The 26,618-nt window shown below is 35.1% G+C and overlaps 1 protein-coding gene across 5 annotated transcripts in view; it reads left to right on the top strand.

Annotated features, from left to right (window-relative positions):
• MARCHF1 (membrane associated ring-CH-type finger 1) overlaps positions 1-26,618 on the top strand; it is an 883,830-nt gene that overhangs the window by 572,999 nt on the left and 284,213 nt on the right. For 3 of the 5 annotated variants that reach the window (XM_021676609.2, XM_064383766.1, XM_064383768.1), the window contains one exon: positions 7,737-7,885. The exons of 1 other annotated variant lie outside the window; for it this stretch is intronic. In XM_021676609.2, coding sequence (XP_021532284.1) covers positions 7,775-7,885 — 111 coding nt within the window. In that variant the 5' untranslated portion in view covers positions 7,737-7,774. Of the gene's footprint in view, positions 1-738; positions 812-7,736; positions 7,886-26,618 lie in introns of all 5 variants that reach the window. One more of the 5 variants, XM_021676606.2, reaches the window with a different exon arrangement.

Here is a 26,618-nt window from a genome sequence, read left to right on the forward strand (position 1 = left end):
TACTGAAAAGATTAGTCTTTCTCTTGAATTGATTTTGGTCCTTTGTCAAAGATGAGTTGGCTCTATTCATGAGTCTGTTTCTAAAATCTATATTATGTTTCATTGTCTTATATATTTACTCTTTTTCCAATACCACACTGTCTTGATTACTGTAACTTTATAGTAACTTTTGGATCTGGGTAGTGTGAGTTGTCTTTATTTTTCTTCGCTATTACGTCGGCTGGTGTAAGTATTTTGCCTCTCTACGTAAACTTTAGAATATGCTTATCGTTATCTACAAAATACCTTTTTAGGATTTTGATTGAGATTGCATGAAATCTATAGCTCAAGTTGGGAAGAATTTGTGTGTTAGAAATACTGAGTCTTCCCATCCATGAACACAGAATGTTTCTGCTATTATTTAGATTTTCTTTGATTTTTAAATCAGAGTTTTACAGTTTTTAATATAAATCCTGTAAAATAGTTATATCTAGACAATATCTGATGCTGTTAAAAAGTATTTTTCAATTTCAAATTTCAGTTGTGCATTGATGATGTATAGGTATACAAGAAAGATACACAGGAAAACAGTTGACTTGGTATATTGACCTTGTATCATGAAACGTTTCTTCTGCTCTATTATCTATTTCTTCTTCCAGTATTCCAGTTATGCATATGTTACAAATTTAAAAACTATACCACAGTTCTTGGATGTTCTGCTGTTTCTTTTTTCCATTCTTTGTTCTCTTTGCATTTCAGTTCTGAAATTTCTCTGTCGTCAAGCTCATTGACACCTTTCTTGGGCACTTCCAGTCTACTGATGAGCCCAAAGGTATTCTTCATTTTTGTTACAATGTTTTGGTTTCTAGCCGTCTGTGGATACCTTCTTAGAGTTTCCTTCTCTCCGCTAACATTACCCGTTTTCCTGATGTTGTCACCTTTTTCCAATATAGCCCTTAGCATATTAATGTCGATAGTTTAAATTCCCTGACTTATTAGCAGTGTCATATTTGACTTTGGTTCTAGTGCTTTTTTATATATCTCTTCAGATTGTTTTTGCCTGCTTTCTAGAATGCTTTGTAATTTGTTATTGTTGTAGAAAGCCAAACACGATACAACAGGCAGTAGAAACTGAGGTAATGTGAGTTTCTGTGTTATTCTGGCTAGTAATTGGGCTGTATTTAATGAATACTGTAGGTATAGAAGTCTCGTAGTGCCTTAGTATTTGTCTATGCTGTTGCCTTTGGGCTCCCAAAGTACTCTTCCTCAAAGAGAGTGTGCATCCTGAAGTTCTTTAAGCTACAATTCACTGTTTTACCCTGAAGCCTTGTTGGTTTCATGGCAAGGTACAGTAGAGGGGAAGTATTCTGTAATTTTATGATTCAATCTAAGTCTTTTAGTGAGCCTGGATTTCAGGGCTCTGACCTTCACAAGTGTTTCTTAGCCTTCCTCCCCACCATAGGCAGGGCAGAAAGAGTAGAAAAGCCTGGAGTAGAAGAAATGCCCTTTATTCTGGTGGGTTAGTAAACCTCTGCAAGATATTTTCCCTTGGAGAATAAGCTTTTTGCTATAAGACTGTTGGGGGGCATTTCCTGGTGTTTACTTGTCCTCTCCCTGCTGCTAGTACTACTATTGTATATTTCTCCGTATTTTTGTGAAATATAGGTAAGTTGCCTAGCAGTAAAACCCGGGAAAGTGGGGAGTCCCCACTACTAATGCAGCCTCCTGCAAGCTCTCACTTTCAAGTTAATCCCCACTGTGTCTCCAATAATACATTGAAGATACAGCTTAAGAATTCCCACCTAGTTAGGCCTCCATCAACTTTCTCTCCAAGAACTGTGAAATCAACCATGATTTTCCTGTCTCCATATTTTTGGGGTGGTGGTTTGTTCTGCAACTTCAATTCTCTGATGGGTCTAAGAAAAATAATTGATTTTCAGTTTTTATGTAGGTTTATCTTTTTATAAGAATGGGAGTGATGACTTCCAAACTCTTTACGTGTCAGAGCTTAAGCTGGATGTCGCTACATTTCATTTTTATGTCTACGAGATTGGCCCAAGCTATGTGTGGAGTTCTGTGCTAACGCAGTTAATTCCATAAGGAAGGTTTTAGTCTTCACTAAAGAACACCAACTGCCCATCTCTGGGTGTAACTATTTATGAGGGTGTTTCATCTCTTCTTCAGGGTCACTTACATCTCTTAGTATAATTAGGATTGGAGGAGTCACTATTGTTCTAGTTTTTCCAAAGTTACCTACCTGGAAGCCTGTCCTTCCTGTTCCTAAGGATCTCCAGGACAATGGCTCATGTTGCTACCAGTACTCTTTTTTCAAAGAGGTTTTTTCTCTGCACTGACTCAATAGAGGAGAGAATGAAAGCCCTAATTCCTTGTATTGTGTCATTTCTTTATTCACCATCATGCTACTTTACAAGGCGAGGGTAGCTTATCAGACTTCACAGAAATGTTAGTGATTTTAAAAGTAATTGCAAGGTAGAGGGAAAAATTTTTTAGAAGAAATCTATAAACTAAATATACATTTAAAATAGTCTAAGCTAAAAGCACCAAAGAATTTAAACCTTCATTACAAGTCATCTTATGATTATTCAGAAAAGAACTCCTCTTCACCTTCTCATTCATTCTATCATCAACAATTACTTATTAGATTCTATATCAGTTGCTCTTCCACATCCTGGAATATAACTATGAACCTCTCCCTCTATTTGAGAAACCTAACATCCTACTCGCAGAAATTAGGAGGACCTCCACCCCCAGGACAAATCTCCATTACATAGCAATAAATTTATCATATACAGTCATCTGTTCTTGCAGAACTCAACCTAAGTAAGAAGTCTTTGGTGGTCACTGGCACCCCAAGTCTTTAAGAGCAATTCTTGTGTAAGCACTTGAAAACATCCACTCAGAGGTCCACAGCAGCAGCAAATGTGAATTATAGGCACGCATGTTAGCGTTTTCTCAATAGATACTGAGTAATTCTTGGAATACACACACTCACGCACACACATTTTCACTTCTCTTAATTGCAAGTTTATTTCATAATGGAAATTGAACTTTATTATTATTTAGGTGAGGGACTATCTAACAGTTGAGACTTATATTTCTTAATGACACATTAGCTAAAACACACAAAATCTCTAAAATTTTCCATTTAGAAGCCCTTTACTTTCTTAGTTTCAAATTTGAGAAGGAGGGAGGTGGGCACTTTCTCAGTTCTATGCATGTGGTGAAGAGAGGAAGCATTTAGTTCAGTCATAACTGCACTTTATCGGATAACATATGGAATGGGCAAATTTGAGGAAGGGAATAGTTGAGGAGACAGAGAGATAAATAGAGGTAGGCAACTGCGTTTTCCTGTGGCAAACAAATCTCTGACTTTAAGAGTAAATTACGTTAGTCTGGGGATAAAATAAAGTGAGTATAGTAAGTTTCTCTTGGAGAAATCAGCCCAGCAGCGCTGCCAGGTTGCACAACTCTAGGCGTACCATACTCACGGTGTTGAATGTGAAAAGCATCCCGTGGGGTACACTGACATTTACATGGATAGCAATGTGAATGATGCCTCCTGGAGTTGTGCAAAGCAGCTTGTGGCAACAGAAGCCTTTAGAAGAGTAACAATTTTAACTTTCATGTAAATTACTTGTAATTTTTACTTTCTTTGGAAAGTCTTCCAAAATCAACCTTCCCCTGCATCTGATGCTAAGTTAAATGTCTTTTCTCAAAGTTTTCGTAGTGCTCAGCGTACTGCTTTCACAGCGCTTATCACACTGTCTTACAAAAACTGACTTACCGCTCTCTGTTTCCCTTCCTAATTGTAAGCTCTGATCTTTTCTCTCTCTGTAACAAAGGTTCCAAGCACCAATGTCTGTCACAAAGAAAATGTTCGGTAGATGTTTCCTGAATTGAAAGTAAATTATTCTCTGTAAGATACACCCAATTGCCTTGCATTTTTTCCTAATTTTAATTTGTTGTCAGTGTAGTTCACAGAGAATGCACTATGCTGCTATTTATTAAATTCAATATCTGCTTGAAGTAGCATATTAAAAATTAAACTTAGTTAAATCTCAATTTCCTGTGATCATTATATGACTTGCTCATTGCTGCATCTCATATTAGCTTGGTTCAATGGCTAGATAGCAATTAACATGAGTGCTTAATGACCACTTTCCTATTTTGATATATTACTAATGATACTTAAATTTCAAAGTGCTTTGGGGTTAATTATAAATGCTTATAATTTGCCTACCCTTCTGGCTGACAGCACATTCTTACACCTAAAAATATGATGAGTACTCCAGACCTGTGTAGGAAGAAGGCTGGTCTACAGAGGCTCAGCAATCAACATTTAAATTCTTCAGTTCTCTCAACTCACCTAAACTATTTTTAAAGTCTATATTTTAGCGTCAATGATGCAAAGAAGAAAATATTTTTGAAATGTGATCCAAATTTTAAGTGTTTTGTGATAACAGAAAAGAAGATATTGTCATTGGGCAATTATAACACCCCCTTACCAACAGAGATTTAAGGGGCAAGGCAATGGTCTCTCCTTGTTTTCCACTCTCTCTCTCCCTTCTGATTTGCACCTATACTCATGTTGCTTCTTTGAGGCTATACTTATTGAAACAGAGTCTTGCTCTGTTGCCCAGGCTGGAGTGCAGTGGCAAGATCTCAGCTCACTGCGACCTTCGCCTCCTAGGTTCAAGTAATTCTCCTGCCCCAGCCTCCTGAGTAGTAGCTGAGACTACAGGTGCTTGCCACTATGCCTGACTAATTTTCTGTATTTTTAGTAGAGACGGGGTTTCACCATGTTGGCCAGGCTGGTCTCGAACTCCTGACCTCAAGTGATCCGCCCACCTCAGCCTCCCAAAGTGCTGGGATTACAGGCACGAACCAAAATGCTCAGCCCCTTTTGAGACTGACTTCTCCAAGAGATGATGCTATGATTCTAAGGTAGCTGACAACGCAGAAGATGTGTATTATTTAGAGTAAGTCATTAAATGAAATTTACCTCTTAGACATGAAATGAATGTCCAGATATAGAAATGCAACCATCACAGACATTTTTATTGTTTTCACATATTCTACATTAATATAATAAAAAGCTGAAAGGAAGCTGTGTAGTTAGATTGCTCTGTCTCATCTCACACACTTAACTGTCTGTATAAACATTCATATATGTTCAAAATACATTATAAACTTTCCAGTCCATAGCAATGTATCTTGTTTCTTCTCTGCTCTCTTAAAATAGTCTGTACAATGTCCATGGAGAGTATTTAATGATTATTGACATATTATTTATATTAAACATATGTGTTTTAACTTTCTGAATTATTTAGCCCAGCTAATAATCCTAAAATAAGATAATGACAGTTGTATGCAATAGAAAACTAGAATGAAGTTGGCATTTTATTATAATATTTCAGCAGGTGTAGCCAGAAGTTTATAGCTTTGGTCATGATGATTTGTTGACAGCAGTCCAGCAAAACAGTTCAAAAAGATGATTTGCACAGGCAAGCTTCAAGGAAGACGTGATCAGGAGCAGCAGGCAAGTAAGCATACAAATCTAAAAATTAGAGATCAGAAAGATCCCAGAGTTCACGGACTTTAAAATTCTCTAGAATAGATCGCTGCACTGGATCCAAATCACATAAAAAATGAAAGTTATCCTCTCTTGACTACTATTCCTACTTCAGTACCTACAGTATAGTAGGGGCTTCATAAATATTGACGGATTAATGTTGACTGAATAAGGAGTGACAAAGCTACTACTACCACAGCATCAAAAAGAATCTGAATGGGACATAAGAAGTTGGCTACCTTTACAAACACATCTCAGAATGGATACTGCTGGTGTCATAATTTTGTGGGCCACACAATTATGTTCTTCATTCATGAATGAATTTAGCAATTTATTATAAGTACTATAGTGATTGCAAGTAATTATAGAGTTAAAATTGAAAAAAACTGGTAAATGATTTAGAAGTAGAACCTTTTCTTATACTTGATTAAACTGTTTTGGTCATTATGTATCATTTTACTCTTGCCTTTGAATAAAGATCCTCATTTTCATTTACTGTTAGCACATTTCAAGAAATGCAGTTAAAAGCTGATGAGTAACCAAGATAATGTTAATGGGAATGAGGAAATATTTACTTTCTGTACAGTGCAAATTAGATATGCAGATTTTGTATTGAATAGATCACAGTTTTAAATAAATCTCAAGCAATGTGTTTGAAAGGCCAAGCACGAATAATTTGTTCCCCATTCAAACAATTGTTTCCAATTTCCCCTTATTTTTCTCTACCTCAGTTGAATGAGTCACTCGCATTACATTGCTGGTCTTATTAAGAAATCCATTCTGTTGAGTATCTTAGACATTTTTTATAAAAGATCTTTTTATCATTTTCCTGTTTACATTGTTCAGATGTATTTAACTTGAGTATTTTTTCATTTAGAGTAATAATTCATCAATCTGTTAGTGCAACTGTTCTTTATGTTACTTTTCTTAGTGCTATGAAATGTGCAGTTTTGAATCTCTTAAATGTTATAAAGCACCAGATTGCTAATTGCTTTGGATGCTGTGAAAAATAATTACTCCACATTATTTTTGATATTTAATTGACAGTGTAATGCATTTAACTAAAGATCTGCAATAAACTATTTCTAATTACGGAGGGTGGTGGAGTGGAAAAGTAGGCTGTAAAACTTTACAAGGGAAACAATGTTTCTCCATTATGTTAAAAGTCATTGTTGATATGACTTTTTCAGAGACAAAACATTCCCCCAAATAAGAAGTTCTAGAAATCTAGAAAGAATTGTGAAATATTTCTATTTGTGACATAGTAAGGATTTTTCAAATTATTAATTTTGAATAGATTATACTGGTGATAGATGTCATACAGTAAATTTATTATACTTGCAATAAAAATTTTTTTTCACCTGGGCGCAGTGGCTCACACCCATAATCCCAGAACTTTGGGAGGCCGAGGCAGGCGGATCACAAGGTCAGGAGATCGAGACCATCCTGGCTAACATGGTGAAACCCCATCTTTACTAAAACTACAAAAAATTAGCTGGGCATGGTGGCGTGTGCCTGTAATCCCAGCTATTCGGAAGGCTGAGGGAGGAGAATCGCCTGAACCTGGGAGGCAGAGCTTTCAGTGAGCCAAGATCACACCTTTGCACTCCAGCCCGAGTGACATAGAGAGACTCGATTTCCAAGAAAAAAAAAATGTAGATGGCAGAACTTTACGAGAAAGAAAATCATGGCACTGCCAAAATGAGTAATATTTATCACTGGCCTATATTCAATTTATTCTGCTTCTGTAGGACATTTAGCTGAAAAGCTATGCCAAATTTTAGATGTCATTGAAATATGTAGATATTATCAGGAACTGGGTCTGTTCTTACTTCTTGAGGTAAGGACTTGCTGTTAAAAGTTGATCCCTGAAAATAACACTTAGAACCTGGCACAAGGAATTCCCATTGTCTACAATAATGTCACAAAGAGAGGTATAAAAGATATTAGGCCCTTTGAAGAGATGTATACTCTTTCTATTGTCCTGTGACTCTAGGATATTATTAATAATCAGCATATTCTTCTTTTCCTCCTTATAACCCCTGGTTAAAAAAAAGTCTCCGTTAGTATTTTGTTATATTGTTGATTTAATTTTGATTATATATATTTTCCAAAACACAACTAAAATAAGTGACCTGTTTCAGGGAATGTAAATTATTTTCAGAATTTCAGAAATTGAAAAGGGATAAGAGGAAGGAGAAAATGCTGGGCTGGTGTGAAGCGATAGCCCGTAACCCTCACAGAATTCCAAACAACACGCGAACACCCCAGATCTCAGGGGATTTGGCTGACGCCTCACAAACCTCCACGTTGGTGAGTGGAAAGTTATTTTACCTCAAATTGGCTTGTATGTATATAGAATGCTAAAGAAATGTGGAGAGGATGACCTTATAAGTAAATGTTATCCTTGTTTACAACAGTATTTGCATTTGTGTTATATAATATGTTCATATAGATTTGGTTAGCAAACTAATACAAATACCTTAGTGACATAATATTCGAGTTTAATTCCAATTAAACAACTGTTTTTCTTTTTATTAGTTTGGACATCATCCTTTTATTATGTTAGTGACCTTAAATATTATGTAAATTAAAGTTCATGTTCTTGGATTCTATACTGTACAGTAGAATCAGTAGGAGGAAAGTAAGTACGGAGTCATCTAAAGATGATTTTGAAAAATCAGAATCCTACCTTCTGTATTTTTCTATATTTTTTCTAAAACTGTCTCAGTAATAGAATTAAAAATTATAATTTTCACAACAAATTGTGAATTACACAATTGCAAAAATAATTTGAAGACCAATTCAAGAATGTTCTCCTTCACGTTTTCTTTTCTGCTTTAAGTTTAAATGCTTGGCTTTAGCCATTATTTTCCAGGGATTAGGACAAAGTACTCATTAGCAAAATGAGTTTTAAATGTTCTTTGTTTAGATTTGGCTGCAACATTCTTCATTTTAATTTTAAGGAGGAAAATTCCATTTGGTCTCCAGGTTTTAAATTAATATTAGATATATTTTAATTATTGTTTTACCTTTTTATAAGAATGAAAGTGTTTCTATTAGCCTGATTTATTAGCAGTTGAACATATAATTAAATATGAATGAAGAATCATTTAGTTTTTTGTGGGTTTTTTTTTCTTTATATTTTGTTTTATTTTACAATTTTTATTTGACTGTCTTAGTATATTTGGGCTGCTATTACAAAATACCATAAACTGATAACTTATGAACAACAGAAATTTACTTCTCACAGTTCTAATGTCTGGAAAGTCCAAGATTGAGGTGCTGGCTGTTTTGGTGTCTGGTGAGAGCCTGCTTTTCTGATTCAGAGAAAGTGCCTTCTCACTGTGTCCCTACGTGGTGGATGGAACACACAAGCTTCCTCAGGCTTCTTCTATAATGGCACTAATACCATTTATGAGGGCCCCACTCTTACGACCTAGTCACCTCCCAAAGGCTCCAACTCCTAATACCATCACCATGGGGGTTAGGGTTTTGACATGAATTTTGGAAAGACACACATATTCAGACCTCAACAGTTATGTAGAAATAGTGACCTTGAATTAACCTTAGTGAGTTGATATTAAGAGAAACCATCCGAAAGAATAGAATTTCACTTGATAAAACATAGAAAGAGAAGTGAGGATCTTGCTTAAATCCCATCCTTAGATTATAAGGGGAGGGCTGAAGATGTGGAGAGATGTGTGTAAAACTATTAGATATTCAAAGTTTTAGGGAATAGTTTCGTTTTGAAATTGTCATCTGAGTTGTCTTGTCTCTAAAATGACTAATGTGTCATATTTGGATAGCATAAAACTGCAGGGCATGAGTTACTACTACTAAAACATTCTATTACAGAATATTTATGCATACAGCTGTTCTTTGTCAGGTATCATGCGATAACCAAACATTTTTTAAGTAAAAATAATATTACTCCTGTGCTTTAGTGCTTAACTCCTATTTCATGGAATCATAGATCAAAAACCATAAAAGCCTTGAGCAAATTTCTGGCCTGGCTTTCTGCCTATAATTGGGTAACCTAATAATAAACCTAATAGCAACTTCATTTTACAGATGTGCACTGTGGCCCAGGGAAATTAATTGACTTTCCCAGTGCCGCTTATCTAGTAATTATTATTTACTAGATGATAATCTAGTAAAGGGGTTACGAGGAATGGAACTTCTCAGAACAAAGCTCTTTCCACTACACCTCATAATCTCAATTTCTTGATGACATTTTCTTCATATTCAAATAATTTTAATATAACAAAAAAGATATCAAGTTACCAATGGAATTAAATCTAGTAATTAAATCTAATGCTATATTACAGGATAACCTCTAGACAACCCCCCAAATCTCAGTTTCTTAACATAGAAAATAAGAGGTTTCTTCCTGGTGTTATGGCCTGATGTGTGTTGGCCAGCTCTCCTTGGAGGTTCACTGCCAAATCATGATTTAAAGATGTAGACTCCGTCTTTTGATATTGCCTTTGTAAGCACATGGTCACAGAGGGAATTAAAGACTGTGAAACATCGAGCATAGGCTGTTATGGAGCAGCCTTGAATGCATGGACATCCTTCCATTGAGGGCCCAACTGAACTGCAAGGGAAGCTGGCAAATACTGCCTTTCTATGTGGCCAGGAGAAGGAGACGGAATTAGTGAGCATCTAGCCCATCTCTGCCATAGTCCATCGTACTGATCACCAGATATTTATGTCATGTTCCATTATCTCCTGAAAAGAGAGTATTACTCTTCACGAGTGACAACTCAAAATTCTTTCAGTCACTAATTTCACCACAAATCCATGCTCTCTGGTTAGCCGTTGTCCTCATCAAATGAGGGCGATGAATCACCTATGAACTAATTGCATTTGCAAACCACTTCCCACACACTTAATATAAAAGAGAAGCATAGGAAAAGGGAAACCACAATCAACTGTGATGCTTGGCTAAAGAAAGAATCAGTTACACATGTCAGTCACAGGCACCATCCTGCTGGACAGACATTATAAAGTCTCCCAATCTAGAGGTCAGGGAGGCTCTGAATAGGCTCTAACCAACTCCCTGGGATATCTTCCTTGTCCGCAGTTGTCTCTAGCCTCTGGATATGACTTCTTAGATGTTTTTCTTTTTCCATTATTCTACTTACCTAAGTTTGAAATGCCTATTGAGAGCTACATTATTTTTTTTCTTGTTTGGGGAAGATTATGGGTCCTAGAGTTATTTTAAGTTTTAAACATTTAAGTGTTATATTTTTGGAAACGTGGGATTTTAGTACTACAGTTCCCTGAGATCTTAGTAGGGTTTGCCTTAAGTCCGTTACACAAATGGAACTCTTCACTGGACCTTTGTTGTTCAGTGCCTTCATCAATGTTATGTTCTACCGTTTGGGCTTTAGAGGAAGCCAGCCATTTTGCCCAATAAGTCCCGGAAACTTCTGTATTCTGTTTCTCTATGTTTCTGCCTTCACACTAGCTGCTCATGTTCCTCTTGTAATATGCTGCCAAATGTAGCCAGTAATAGTCAACAAGCACTATTAAAGTTTGGTTTCCCAGTCTCTTTTGCGTACTGCCTGTCCAGCAGACTCACTGTCTGCCGCTCTAGTTAAGCAGCAGTTTTGCCAAGAGTTTTGACAAAACATTATGCAACTAGATGGCTTTCTACCTTCGAAATCGGTTTCCTTTCTGCCCATTGCCCAACAATTAATGAAATGCTATATATTTTAAATTTTTTTATGGTGGCACAGGCTTTGGCTTCAAATTTCTGTGTTTTAATAGTATAAAAATTGGAGTATAGTCAGGAAAACAGAAACCAAACCAGCAATTTTAACAAAGAGAATATAATATGCAAAAGTATTTAATCTGGTATTGGAAAGCTAAAATGTCAAAATGGTTCACAAGTTTAATATCTGAAGAAGTAACAACCACTCATACAGAAGAGTAACAAAGGGAGGAGGCTGGAGTTGTAGAGCCTGGAAGGCTAGTAGACAGGCCCCTCAAAACTGTGTGTCAGATCTCTGAGGAGGAATGCTTCTCAGCAGATACAGGTGCCTCAGGGGTTCAGAGGTGGGATCCTGTAGAACTAGGACCCAGAGCCCTGAAGGGGATGCACTTCTCTATTTGTACACATTTGGGGTGGTGGTGGTGCAATAAAGATAGTTCAGCAAGTGTAAAATAAACTTAGGACCTGGACGCGATGTCAATTGCTGACCTAAAGAAGCATTCCTGGAATGACACTGACAAACAGGATAAACATGAAGGAGTCCTTTCTCTCTCCTCCTGACCCCTAGTTGCCTTCAGGACTACCATTGGCAGAACCTAACCAAAAGGTTAATGGCAAAGAAGAAATCTGCTTTGAAAGCTCCCAGCTTCAGGATCTTGAGGTAGAATATAGAAGAATGGGTTTAGATAACTTAGTAATCAGTATAGAAAGTCAAGGATAGGAGCTTTAATAAATAAACTCAGACATTTCAGACTTAACATGATAAAGGTTTGCTTTTGCTCACCAGTCAGTCTGATACAGGTAATTTGACACTCCAACAACAACAAAAAAAAAAATGGAGAGTTCTCATGCTGCTATTATATTATAAATATGGCTTTTGAGTTTATCAGAGAAGAGAAAGAATAGGGGTGGGTAATCATAGAGATATATGGGTTAGGTTTGGAAGTGTTATGAATCACTTCTACCCTGATACCTTTGACTGGAAACCAGTGACATAGACTAATGGATCTGTAGGAATGATGAAAAATACAATCTTCCTGTATAACCTGAATAGGGAAATTGAAAGCGTTTAGGCAGCCTCTATCACAAATGCATTCCTTCTTTGGTAAGTAGCCTGCTTATCCTACATTTCCATTTTATATAACTATGCTTTTATTATTACCATTTTGCTGCCATCCAGAGCAGCTGAGGCTTACCAGTACAAATTGTATCCCATCTAAAGATGATGATAATAATAATGGTCTGATTATTATGTTCCAAGAACTTTTCCAAGTGTTTTACAAATATTCTCATTTTTAATACTTACTACAATCCAGTGTGGCAAATGTGATAATTACCCCCATTTTATAGATAAAGAAACTGAGGTATAGAGAAATTTAAACCTGTCCAAAGTGACTTAGGTAATAATTTGTGAACCTGGGATTCCCACAGTTCAATCAGTTTGAATCTAGAGACCACATGATCATGTCTTTCTCAGGTTAAGGGGAAGAACACAGTCATTATTTGGATTGTACACATTTGGCTAAACACAAAGATTAAAAATGAGATAATTCACTGCATTGCACCATGGCATAAAGACAAATAGGATCTTTCCTTTACAATCCAAGATTATATGTATCTATTAGATTATTCTCTGCTCTGCATTGACAGACTTATAGCCAATCTTATAGCTGTTTTCTGAATAGAATTCTCAATAATTGACCTTATTGAAAAGAATAGTTTTTTTTTTTCCTTTTTAAATCTGTAGAGCAATTCATACTACCTGCATTTTAAATTCAGAAAATATTTATTGAGCTTAAAATCTTTCATAATAAATAATATCCTTGAGGGGTTTGGAATTTTATGCTTATTAAGCACATATCCTCACAATAGTAACCTAAGGGTGGGAAGGGGCTTCATCTTGTATGGCAGCCAGGGGAGAAACCTCTCTTTTAAATTTAGTGTAACACAATTTTACTCGTTAAAAACAAAAACATCTTATACCGACTCTACCCTTAAGGAATTTACTGAATCAAATCAGAGTTTCAATATTAAATTTAAAATGAGAGCCAAAGAGGTCAGAAATAGGAATCAGAAATAAGAAGATGAAAGATTTTATGATGATTACAGTTGAAAATCTATGGAAGTCAAAACAAGAAGATTAAAAAATGTCATTTAAGATAGTCAACAATGACTCCAGAGAAAATTACACTCCTATAATCAATGATGATTTTTTGAGGCCCTAAATAGACTATAGTTAGGAGGAAAAAAAGAACAAAGTGTCACTCTATGTGTTTGATAGAGGTGATTTGCCACTTTCAAACATACATTCATCAGCTCAGAGCACACTTTCTAGCCTGCATGTTGTGTTCCAGGATGAGATGCTTGTTGCTCTAGAAAAAGTTAGAGGAGAAACTAGATAAGAAACTCTCAAGGAGGAGTATGTAATACACATACATGAAATTAAAATGAAAAATGATTTATAATCATTTATTTATAAAACTTCTCAAAGCAGTCTTTATGTCCATCATTTCATTATAGCTACAACCCATTGTACTCAGATACACAAAATGCAGATATAATTACCCAAACAGATAATAAAATAGAAGGACTGTTAAGAGTGGTAGACAATTCACTCCAAATCATAAGAATTTAGGTCTTCTAATTTATAGATTACTTATAGACAATACCCATTGTGAGAAGTTGATATTGTTGTTTGCACAATAGTGGAAAGACTAAAACTCAGCCAGGCATGGTGGCTCACGCCTGTAATCCTAGCATTTTGGGAGGCCGAGGCAGGAGGATCACTTGAGGCCAGGAGTTTGAGACTAGCCTGGCCAACATGGGAAAACCCCGTCACTTATAAAATGCAAAAAAATAGCTGGGCGTGATGATGTGTGCCTGTAATCCCAGCTACTTGGGAGATTGAGGTGGGAGAATCCCTTGAAACTGGGAGGTGGAGGTTGCAGTGAGCTGAGATCGTGTCACTGCACTCCAGCCTGGGCGAGAGAGCAAGACTTCCTCTCAAAAAAAAAAGGAAAACTGTAATTCAAAAAGATCAAATGAAAAAAAGGTAGTAGCAAGTAAGAAGGGAGCATTGGCATTTGTGAGCCTGGGTTCTGTCAGATTTTAAATCCCAAGATTTTTCTAATTTAATATAAATAATCTCTAGGAAAAAAACATAATTTTTTGATAACACGTTTTGCCAGACAAATTTTCAGCTACTGAACCAAATACCTTCTTACACAGCCTAAGTATTAATAAAACAAGCAGCTGAAAGTATTCATGTTTAATTTTGTCATAATCTTCTATTTTCAAAATAGAATGGATGGTTGAAAGTTAAAATTTCATTCTTATGAAACTTATGAAAGATCAAGCATAAAAATTATATTCTTTTATATTGACTTTTAGAAGTATGGAAATGAGTTTTATGTTTTAATTGTGGAGTCTTATCATTATCAGCTTATTTGTTCTTGTTACTCATAGTTCATTCAGTTATTTTCTTTGTTTTTAGCTAAACCAGCCCACTTGGGTATTTCAATAGTGTGAATGTACGCAGCCCCTGGACTTGACATTTTTTTTTCTTCTAGTATCCCATTCTTTATTACTTAATAAACACTGCCATTCCCTGGAAATCATACAGGAAACAATCTGGCTTTCACTTCGTTCGTTGTGCTCTGCTCGAGCTGTTTATGCATTCCACAAAGTTTATTAAGTTTTTATCATATTCCTTGAGCAGAGCATATGAACTGAGCAAAAATGGGATTGTATTTTTCTTATAAAGCTCTATTAAGCACAATATCTTTTATATTAAATCATTTCTGCCTATTAGAAATGCCATATGCCTTAAAATATGGAAGAACTAATCATAAAGATCAAACAAGTCTGAGATGGTTTCTGTGATCAAATACATTGTAAAAGTTTCAGAAACTAAAATGATTATAAAATTTCATTCTGTTATACTAATCTTCTGCCTTCAGTAAGGATCTAGAATATTGCAGATAGTTTCCCCAATGCATATGACAATGAAATGTGAATTTGTCCTTACAAAGAAACCAAATTTACCAGTTAATATTTACCAGCAACGTCCTTCTCACTCTCTTGCCAGTTATTCCCATATTCTACTGTTAGTCTGTGACAAGGTTAAAGGATATCATACATACATCCACCTACAGCAAATGGACCAGAATTGTCCCGCAAACATAGCCTCTGTTGGAACCCAAATAAATGGCAAACAGAAAGAGGAAGTTGAGTATATTAAATTTCTCTGTACACCTATTGCCTTATTTCCAACAGACTCACACTTGCTTCCTTTAGCCTCTGAGCAAGTGGGCCAGTTTATTATCCAGTGGCCTTCATGGATTCTGAAAATAAATCAGGTCAGAGCAGATAGAGTTTTCAGTTGTGGTCTTTTTCCTCATTTCTCTCCCTCCTTTTAATTCTTTCTTATTCAATCATGTATCAGTTATTGTTTCCAATTGCTATTACAAAGTCTTTACTAAGTACTGCCACAGGCAATGGTGGATGAAATCTAAATTTTTATTAGAATAACCATCACAAACAAATGAGAGAAATTAAGCAAAAGACGTGATGCCTTTTAAGAACTTTGATTTTTGTAAGAAAGTAAAATCATTAAAAATGTATCCCAATGGTTGTTATGCAAACAGATTGAATTGATGAATGCAAAGGGGAGACTGATGCTTTAAATTTCATACCATGAGGAAAAAATCACATTAGCTGTGCAGCTTAAAATATTATATTAACATTAATTGTATAGTTACTGAACAATGTCAAAACATGATTATTCACAATAGTAATAATTGATCTAAAAATGCTCCTTACATGAATCAATTTTTTCCTCTAAGGAGTAATGTCATGTGATCATGTTCACAGCTGCTCTTTATCAAAATGTGTCATGTCTGTCTGCTTAATTTAGGTATAAATGAAGTTGTAAGCTCCTCCGAAAGATGTTTAATTCTTAATGGTTAATTCTGCCATATGTATAGTCTTTAGAACACTTTATTTTTTTAATACTTTTATTTTATTATCAGAGGATCAGTGGGTAGATACTCAAACAGAGGCCCCCTATGTGTATACATGTGTGTTTGTGTGTGCGTGTGTGTGTAACTGAGGTACATTTTTCTCCCCATTCACAGATAACAAAGGTGCCAAAAGTTTCTTCTTTGTCCTTGGTTTTATGGGAATGCTTTGTTTTATAAAAAGGGAGCAGGCAGGACAGATTAACCTGTTAGAATAGGACTAAACAATCCAGAGCTATTTCCACGTAAAAGACAAGTGAAATAAATAAATGAGTTCTCAAAATAATTTATATATTAAAGCACAATAATAATACAATCACAATATTTTAATGCTTATTCTAAGCCAAAGAATTTGGACATGTACTCTAAAACTTTGCAGTAACTCTGAAAGTAGGTAGTAACTCTTCTTCTTATACAGAAAGAAAAATTAAGGTTCAGAAATATTAGAAAAATGGTGAAATAGGAATCCAGAGTTCTATATCTTCCCAGTCCTTTATGCTGCTTCATAGATAATATTTTGTTCATGTAAATATTTCATAAACAGTTACATGATATAGCATAACAGTTCTTAACCTGGCACAATTACTCTGCTGATTCTCTATCATACAAGCTCCTTAAGTCCATTTTTAACCACCAAGTCCATTACAGATTGCACTGTCTAATTAATGAATTGTTTAGTATTTGGAATTGTACCTTGTTAAGTTGCAATCTGGAGCTCCATAGCTGTCTGTTATCTTGGAACAAAATAGGAATAAATGAATCACAGAGAAAATGAATGATTGGCTATGTTCTCATTCAGAAATATTTGAATCACAGTAATCACCCAGTTTGGAAAATACCTTCATTAATTTACCTAGCTACTCTAGATTGAATTAGTTATGTGCTAAACACTGTACTATGCAACAAATAAGCAGTTTTTTTTTTTAAAGGCACAATCCTTATCCTCATTAGCCTAGTCACATTGGCCTTGGTAAACAATTTATTACTAAGTCCCCAAAAGCAGTTGCAACAAAAACAAAAATTGATAAGTGGGAGCTTATTAAATTAAAGAGCTCTGTACAGCAAAATAAGCTATCAACAGAATAAACATACAACCTAAAGAACGAGAGGAAACATTAAAAAACTATGCATCCAACAAAAGTCTAATATCCAGAATCTATAAAAAACTTACACAATTCAACAAAAAGAAAACAAAGAACACCATTAAAACATTGGGCAAAAACTAACTTAGTAACAGAAAAACACATACCACGTGCTCTCACTTAAAAGTGGAAGCTAAATGATGAGAGCACAGGGAAGTATAGTGGGAAACACATACTGGGGTCTTTTGGAGAGTGGAAGGTGGTGGGGGAGGGAGAGGATCAGGAAAAATAATGGATACTAGGCTTAATGTCTGGGTGATTAAATAATATGCACAAAAAAACCCTCATGATACAAGTGTACCTATGTAACAAACCTGTACTTGTATTCCTGAACTTAAAATAAAAATTAAAAAAGAAAACAAATGAAAAACAAAAATGAGCAAAGGACATGAACCAGTACTTCTCAAAAGAAAACATACAAGCATCCAACAAACATATTTTTAAAATGCTCATAAAAAATGCTCATCATCACTTATCACTAGGGAAATACAAGTCAAACTCACAATGAGATACCATCTCACACCAGTAAGAATGACTATGATCAAAAAGTTAAAAAACAATAGATACTCTCACTTGTAAGTAGGAGCTGAACAATGAGAACACATGGACAGAGATGAGGGGAACAACACACACTGGGGCCTGTAGGGGGCGGGCAGCAGGGGGAGAGCATTATGGAAAAGAGCTAATGCATGCTGGGGTTAATACCTAGGTATGGGTTGATAGATGTAGCAAACCACCATGGCATATGCTTACCTGTGTAACAAACCTGCACATCCTGCACATGTACCCTGAAACTCAAAAAAATTTTAAAAGCAGATGTTGGTGAAGTTACAGAGAAAAACAAGCACTGATACACTGCTGGTGGAAATGTACGTTAGTTAAGCCACTGTGGTAAGCAGTGTGGCAATTCACCAAAGGACTTAAAGCCGCCATTCAACCCAGCAATCCCATTACTAGGTATATACCCAAAAGAAAATAAAGTGAACTACCAAAAAATACCAAATGCACTCACATGTTCATTGCATCACTATTCACAATAGCAAAGACAGGGAATCAACCTAGATATCCATCCATGGTGGATTAAATAACGAGAATGTAGCACATTACACTATGAAATACTATGCAGCCAAAAAAGAATAAAATTATGTTCTTTGCAGCAACATGGATGCAACTGGAGGCCATTATCCTAAGTGAACTAATACAGGAACAGAAAACCAAACACTGCATGTTCACATGTATAAGCAGGAGCTAAACACTGAATACATGTGGACACAAAGAGGAGAGCAATAAACAATGGGGACTATTTGAAGGGGGAGGATGGCAGAGGGATATAGCTTGAAAAACTGCCTAGTGCACCCTCTACCCACTAACTGAGTGATGGGATCATTCGTACACCACATGTCAATGATGCACAATTTAGCCATGTAACAAACCTGCACCCCCTGAACCTGAAATAAAAGTTAAGAGAAGGAGAAAAAATCCAGAAAACAGTGGATATTCCCAGTGAACAGTGAAGAGGAGTTATGTGTCAAAAAAATTCTTTGGGAATGAAACAAGGACATGTAAGTGTATCTGCATTTGCTCCCTTGACAAAACACAGGGTAGAAAAATAACGCAATAAAAGCAAATATTGCTAACATTTACTGAATGCATACTACATGCCTTGAGTACCTGACATGTTAATGTTAACAACTCATTTAATCCCACTACAGCATTATAAGAAATGTACAGACTCCTCACTTTGGAGGGAAGAGGTAAGTAATTTGTCAAAGTTTGCCTCGCAAGTAAATCAAATTCTAGGATCCACGCTCTTACACACCAGTATCTTACACTCTTCTTTGCTGCAAAAAAATATATTCAGGAAAAGATACAAATATTGACTTCATTAAAAACAAGCTTAATTTAAATTCGTATTTAACCCTTACTAAACACTTATTTTACATATATGTGCGGTATTCTCTAAGGGGTATATATACATATATATCTTAGAGATACATGATTCTCGAAATAGGTCTCTAATGTAGATACTGTATTCCCTGTTTCACAGATAGGAAACTAGAATTTTGGTTAAACATCTAGCCCAAGGTGACTCATTAAGATTGGATAGGTAAATATCAGATATATCTGATATGGCTGGATGATTAATCTCATGGATGCAAATAATTACCCACTACATTTCTGGAGGAAGAGGTAAGGTTGTTTAATAGATTCTCTTTTCTAGGCTTAATATGTTTTACCTTCTTAGCATAATATAATTCAGGAATATATGCAACATTTGAAGCCAATTCCTTATATTAAAAGCCAAAAGCCACCTCTTAGTTGATGGCCCATTAAATTATTTTTATATCACCATAGTAATTGTCAACTGTAATTATTAGGTGAAATAATCCATAAGTACAGCTTTGTGATTCCACATTAAGAAACTAGCAACTCAAATGCTGATATGAGAACTTAGACACCTGGTTTCTGTGTGTTTGATGCAGCCTACAGGAATAAAATTTAATTTAACAATCCAGTAGTTCTTTAAAGATAAAAAATGAAATAGCTTTCACACTGCAGTTACCAAGTTGTCAACTTCCACAGACACATTGTCATACCAACCAAATTTTATTATACATATTGCGATCAGACTGGAAACAAAAATTGGTTGTCTTGTTTTCATGGGTTGAGTAATTTCACCTATGGAAATTAGACGAAGTAGAACTATCCAATGGGCATAACATTGCTAATGTTGTTACTGCCTCTCCGTATGAGAATAAATTTAAAAATTAATACAACTGTATGCATACTGTATTATCAAAGCCTGGAACCATATCATTAACTATATTTTCTGTAATTTCTTTCTTTTTTTTTTTTTTTTTTTTTGAGATGGAGTTTCGCTCTTGTTACCCAGGCTGGAGTGCAATGGCGCGATCTCGGCTCACCACAACCTCTGCCTCCTGGGTTCAGGCAATTCTCCTGCCTCAGCCTCCTGAGTAGCTGGGATTACAGGCACTCGCCACCATGCCCAGCTAATTTTTTGTATTTTTAGTAGAGACGGGGTTTCACCATGTTGACCAGGATGGTCTCAATCTCTTTACCTCGTGATCCACCCACCTCGGCCTCCCAAAGTGCTGGGATTACAGGCGTGAGCCACCGCGCCCGGCCCTCTCTAATTTCTTATATTTAGGCTCCACTGCTACTGGCTTGTAGTCTTTAAAAAAAAAAAAAAAAAAAAAAAAAGACTATTTTTTATGGCAGTCTTAGGTTCTTAGCAATATTGAGGAAAAGGTATAGAGATTTTTTGTACCCCAGCCCCCACACAAGCATAGTCTCCCCAACTGTTAACATCCTCAAAGTGGTACATTTGTTATAGTTGACCCCACATTGGCACGTCATAATCACTGAAAGTCCATTGTTTATATTGGAGTTCACTCATGGTCTTGTACATTCTATGGGTTTGGAAAAACTTATAGTCATGTTTCCACCATGATAGTAGCATACAGAGTAGTTTCACTGCCCTAAAAATCCTCTGCTCCATCTCTTCATCCCTCCCTTCTCCCTAGCCCCCATGTATTAATTCTTTCACGGAAACATACTTAAATTTACTGAAATACATTTTAAAACATACATTCTTTTACCTAGTCTTAATTTAGTGTGTGCTAATCTTTGGATTACTATAATACATTGAGTTTGCTATACAAAGGTAAATGCAGTACAGAGATTTTTTAAAAAACCTTTTATTCACAAAAAATGCTTTCTTCCATTTTATTGATGTATACTTGCAAAGTAAAAAATGTATATACCTATTTAAGGTGTACATCATGGTGGTTTTATATACATACACATTGTAAAATGATTACCAAAATCATTCGTCAATATATTCATCACTTAACATAGTTATGAATATGTATCTGTGTGTGTCTGTGTGTGTGTGTGTGTGTGTGTGTGTAGGTCAATTCTTAGCAAATTTCAAGTATACATTGCAGCATTATTAACTAGAGTCACCGGGCTTACATTAGATTACTGAATCTTTGTACATTTTGATGAGCATCTATCCATTTCCTCCACCTCCCAGCCGCTGGGGACAGTCGTTCTACTCTCTGCTTTTGTAAGTTCAACTTTTTAGATTCCATACGTAAGTGAGATCATGCTTTTATCCTACCTTCCCGTTTTCAAGGGACAAAGTGATGTTTTCTTCTAATCAGGTTAAACTATGCTCACTATGTGAGCAATAGGATCAGTTGTACCCCAAACTTCAGCATCACACAATATACCCATGGAACAAACCTGCACATGTACCCTCAAATCAAAAGTTGAAATTATAAAAATAAATAAGTAAAAGTAAAAGCATTTCTTTCAAATCATCTGCCTTTTTCTACTTTCCTTTCTACACACGTTTGCTTTCCTTTCAGAGTGGTACATTAAACACACCCCCTTTCCTTCCTGGGGACCTCCAAAAAAAGAGTTGTATAAAAATACGAAAAGAAATAAAACCATTTCAGTGAATAAAGATTTCAATGAATTTCAGAAACATAAAAGGCATAATTTATTTCATTTCTGTATCAATTATGATGTCATGTTTTTCTAGAGCCATCTCCGTTTCATCCAAATGATAATTAGAGTATCAAATTTATTAGCATAAAGTTGGTCATATTGTTCACTTAATGTCTATAGAATCAATAGTGATGTCATCTTTTCTGTTCAAATATTGGTATTTTGCCTAATCTCTTTTTTGTGATATTTCATGCCAGTTATGATCAATGTTGTTCAAAGAACAGATTTTATGCTTTTTCAATTATCTCCATTGTACATTTGTTTCTTTAACAGCTCAAGTGAGATATATTTTACATATCATTAAGTTGATTCATTTAAAGCATCAATTCAGTGGTTTTAATATATTTACACAGTTGTGCAGCCATCAGTATAATCTAATTCTGAAATATTTTCAGCATCCCAAAAGAAACTTGTATGCATTAGCAGTTACTCAAAAGCCCTTCCTCCACTCCCAGCCAGCATTTGCCTCCTCCAACTAGAACTATTGATCTACTGTGTCTCTGCAGATGCATCTGATATAGACATCTCATATAAATTTAATCATGCAATATGTAAATAATTTATTTAGCATAAAATATTTATGCTAAATAAAAGATATCAGTCACAAAACCTATTTTTTAGGTTCATCCATGTTATAGCCTGTGTCAAAACTTCGTTGCATTTTATTGTCGATAATACTGCGTTTTATGAATACAACACATTTTGTTATCTGTCTGTCAGTTGATTTGGGCTCTTTTTACTTCTTGGCAATTGTGAATAATGCTGCTATGATCATACAAATGCACGTTTTTATGTGAACCTCTATTTTCATTTTCTTGGTTAGATTCTCAGGAGTGGAATTGATCAGTCTTATTGTAACTAAATGTTTAACAATTTAAAGTACTGCAAAAATGTTTTCCATAGTGGCTTTACGATTTTAAATTCTCACTAGGAATGTATGAGAATTTCCATTTCTCTTTTTTCCCCCAACACTTGTTATTGTCTGTCTTTTTTATTATAGCCACCCTAATGAGTATAAAAGTGGTATTTTATCATGATTTTGATTCTGATTTCTCTATTAACTAATGATGGTGATTTTTTCCTGTGTTTATTAGCTATCCATATATCTTCTTTGAAGAAATGTTTAATGTTTTATTATTAAATTGTCAGAGTTCTTTTTGTATTCTACATACAAGTCCCTTATTAGATATAAAATTTACAAATATTTTCTTTTAGTTTATGGGTTGTGTTTTCACTTTATTAATGGTATCCTTTAAAGCTTACAAGTTTTTCACTTTGATGAAATTCTGCTTATTGGTCTTCTCTTTTATCACTGGTGCTATTAGTTTGTATCTAAGAAATCATAACCTAGCCAAAGATCATCAAGATTAACTCCTGTGTTTTCCTCAAAGAGTTTTGTAGTTTTAACTCTCACATTTAGGTTTATAATACACTTTGAATTAATTGTTGTGCATGGTGTGAAGTAGAGGTCCAAATTTGTTCTCTTTCATGAATACAGTTGTCCTAGCATCTGCCACTGACTTGGAAGACAATTCAGTTCAGTTATCTTGACCTTTGTACATTTGTTTTTTATTTAGTTATTTTGATCTTTTGAGTTACTATTTTCTTTCTGCCATTTGCTTTGGGTTCAACTTGTTTATTTTCAAATTTCTTGATAGATGTATTTAGGTCATTGAATACCCACTTATTTTCCGAAACAGTTCTCCTTCCATATCTATGGGTTCCATTTATGTGGACTCCACATTCATGGATTTAACCAATGTTGTAGCCAAAATAGTAGAAGAAAATTGTGTCTGTACTGAACATATACAGACTCCTTTTTTGTTACCGTTACTCCCTAAAAAGTATGGTATAACAACTATTTACATAGCATTTACATTGTATTAGGAACTATAAGTAATCTAGATATGAATTAGAGTATATTGGAGGATGTGTATAGGTTATATGCAAATACTAAACCATTTTACATCAGGGACCTGAGCATCCATGGATTTTGGTATTTTTCACGAGGTCCTGGAACCAATCTCTCACAGATACCTGGAGATGACTATATGTGAATTGTAAGGCTATAAATTTTCATCAAAGCATAGCTTCCCTATATCACTTATTTGATAAAGGAAATATACTGTTTTAAATGTATTGTTTGGTTCCAAACAGTTTTGTAGTTCCATCAAGATCTTTTTGACCCATCTTAGAAGGATATTTCTTAGCTTTCAAACTTGGAAGAATGTTTTTAGTTGTCATTTTATTATTGATTTTATTCTTTTGAAATTTGTTACAATTGCTTCGTGTAACACAATATGATAATTTTAGTAAATTTTCGATGTGTACTTGAATATGCATTTTGCAGTTATTAAGTACAGTGTTTTATATAAATCAATTAGCTAAAATTTGGTAGTCAGGTTTTTGATATTGTGTGTGTTTATTGATATTTTTGTTTGCTTGTTCTCATAGTTATAGATATATGTTAATATTTTCCATTATGATTGTAGGTTTTGCTTTTTAATTTTGTCATTTTTTTATTTTGAAGCTATGTATTAGTTGCATAAAATTTTATTGATATATTCTTTTGTGTATTGACTGTTTTATCATTATAAAATATTCTTCATTAGTAGTTTATTGCCTTAAAGTCTACATTGATATAGCTTAGCTGTATGAAGTCACTTTCTGCATCAAGTTTGTGTCTGATAAATATTTTCATGTTGTTAACACATTTTTCTCTTTCATTATATTTAAGGTGTATCTCTTATATGCAGCTTATAAACAAATGTACATTTTAAATTTGTGCTAAAAATATTTGCCTTTGATTTGAGTTTGAATTTATATAATGACTTTTGATATTGGTGTTTAAGTCTACTATCTTACTATATTTTTTGTATTGCAACTGCTTTTTTGTTCCCATTACTTCAGTTTAAACATAGCTTTGACATTTTCTACTTGTGTGACTATATAGACAAGTAAGAGTCACAGTGTTTAAATAACTTTGCCAAGTCTATTAGCACTGAATCTAGAATTCAGTCTTTCTGGCTCATAATGCTTCCCTTAATTGTGATTCATGAAAATGGTATGTTTGATTTGGAATCTACCAAGAGCTAGTGGCATGTCTTTATTTATGTTAGGCACTTTCTTATGATTATAAAAAAATGATAATTGTCTTATATTAATATTTATGGCATTTTTAGTTTTCAAAAAATGCATTCCTATTTCTCTAATAAAGTTCTATAACATATAAAGAGCAATTATTAAAATTCACACTAGAATGGCTTCTATTTCAACTTGACCATTTAAAATTAGACCTCCTCAAATTTTTCTCCAGTTACTCTGTGAGGCTTCCAGGGGGCTAACTCACATGATATCAGGAATAATTCTTCTTTTGTAGTCTTGTCATCAAGCACACGCAATGCTCTTTGCTGCAAATGGCGCACTTGGTATCACGATTTACTGGGGGTCACACTTACCTCTGCTGATGACTACAGTTTCTATTACTCAGTTAGCTTTGGCCATATGGACTCTTCCATTTCCTTATTTTGTCTACTTTATTCCGAAGATAGAACTTTATTCCTCATAGCAGAGAGACTAGGAGGCATCTTTTTTTTTTTTTGTTTATTGTACTTTAGCTTCTGGGGTACGTGTGCAGATCATGTAGGATTGTTGCATAGGTTCACACATGGCAGTTTGGTTTCCTGCCTCCATCCTCCCGTCACCTACATCTGGCATTTCTCCCCATGTTATCCCTCCCTGACCTCCCCACCCCCACGCTGTCCCTTGGCCCCCGCAAACAGACCCCAGTGTGTGATGCTCCCCTCCTTGTGTCCATGTGTTCTCATTGTTCATCACTTGCCTATGAGTGAGGACATACAGTGTTTGATTTTCTGTTCTTGTATGAGTTTGCTGAAAATTATGGTTTCCAGATTCTTTCATGTCCCTACAAAGGACAAAAACTCATCATTTTTTATGGCTGCATAGTATTCCATGGTGTATATGTGCCACATTTTCCTTGTCCAGTCTATCGTCGATGGGCATTTGTGTTGGTTCCAGGTCTTTGCTATTGTAAACAGTGCCGCTATGAACATACATGTGCATGTGTCTTTATAAGAGAATGATTTACAATCCTTTGGATATATACCCAGTAATGGGATTGCTGGGTCAAATGGAATTTCTATTTCTAGGTCCTTGAGGAATCATCACACTGTCTTCCACAATGGTTGAACTAGTTTACACTCCCACCAACAGTGTAAAAGTGTTCCTATTTCTCCACATCCTCTCCAGCATCTGTTGTCTCCAGATTTTTTAATGATCACCATTCTAACTGGCGTGAGATAGTATCTCAATGTAGTTTTGATTTGCATTTCTCTAATGACCAATGATGATGAGCATTTTTTCATATGTTTGTTGGCCTCGTGTATGTCTTCTTTTGTAAAGTATCTGTTCATATCCTTCGCCCACTTTTGAATGGGCTTGTTTGTTTTTTTCTTGTAAATCTGTTTTAGTTCTTTGTAAATTCTGGATATCAGCCCTTTGTCAGATGGGTAGGCTGGAAAAATTTTTTCCCATTCTGTTGGTTGCTGATTCACTCTAATGACTGTTTCTTTTGCCATGCAGAAGCTGTGGAGTTTGATTAGGTCCCA

This window comes from Aotus nancymaae, unplaced genomic scaffold, assembly GCF_030222135.1.
Source record: "Aotus nancymaae isolate 86718 unplaced genomic scaffold, 86718_ANA_hifiasm-v0.15.2.pri h1tg000033l, whole genome shotgun sequence".
In the NCBI taxonomy this organism is placed as follows: domain Eukaryota; kingdom Metazoa; phylum Chordata; class Mammalia; order Primates; family Aotidae; genus Aotus; species Aotus nancymaae.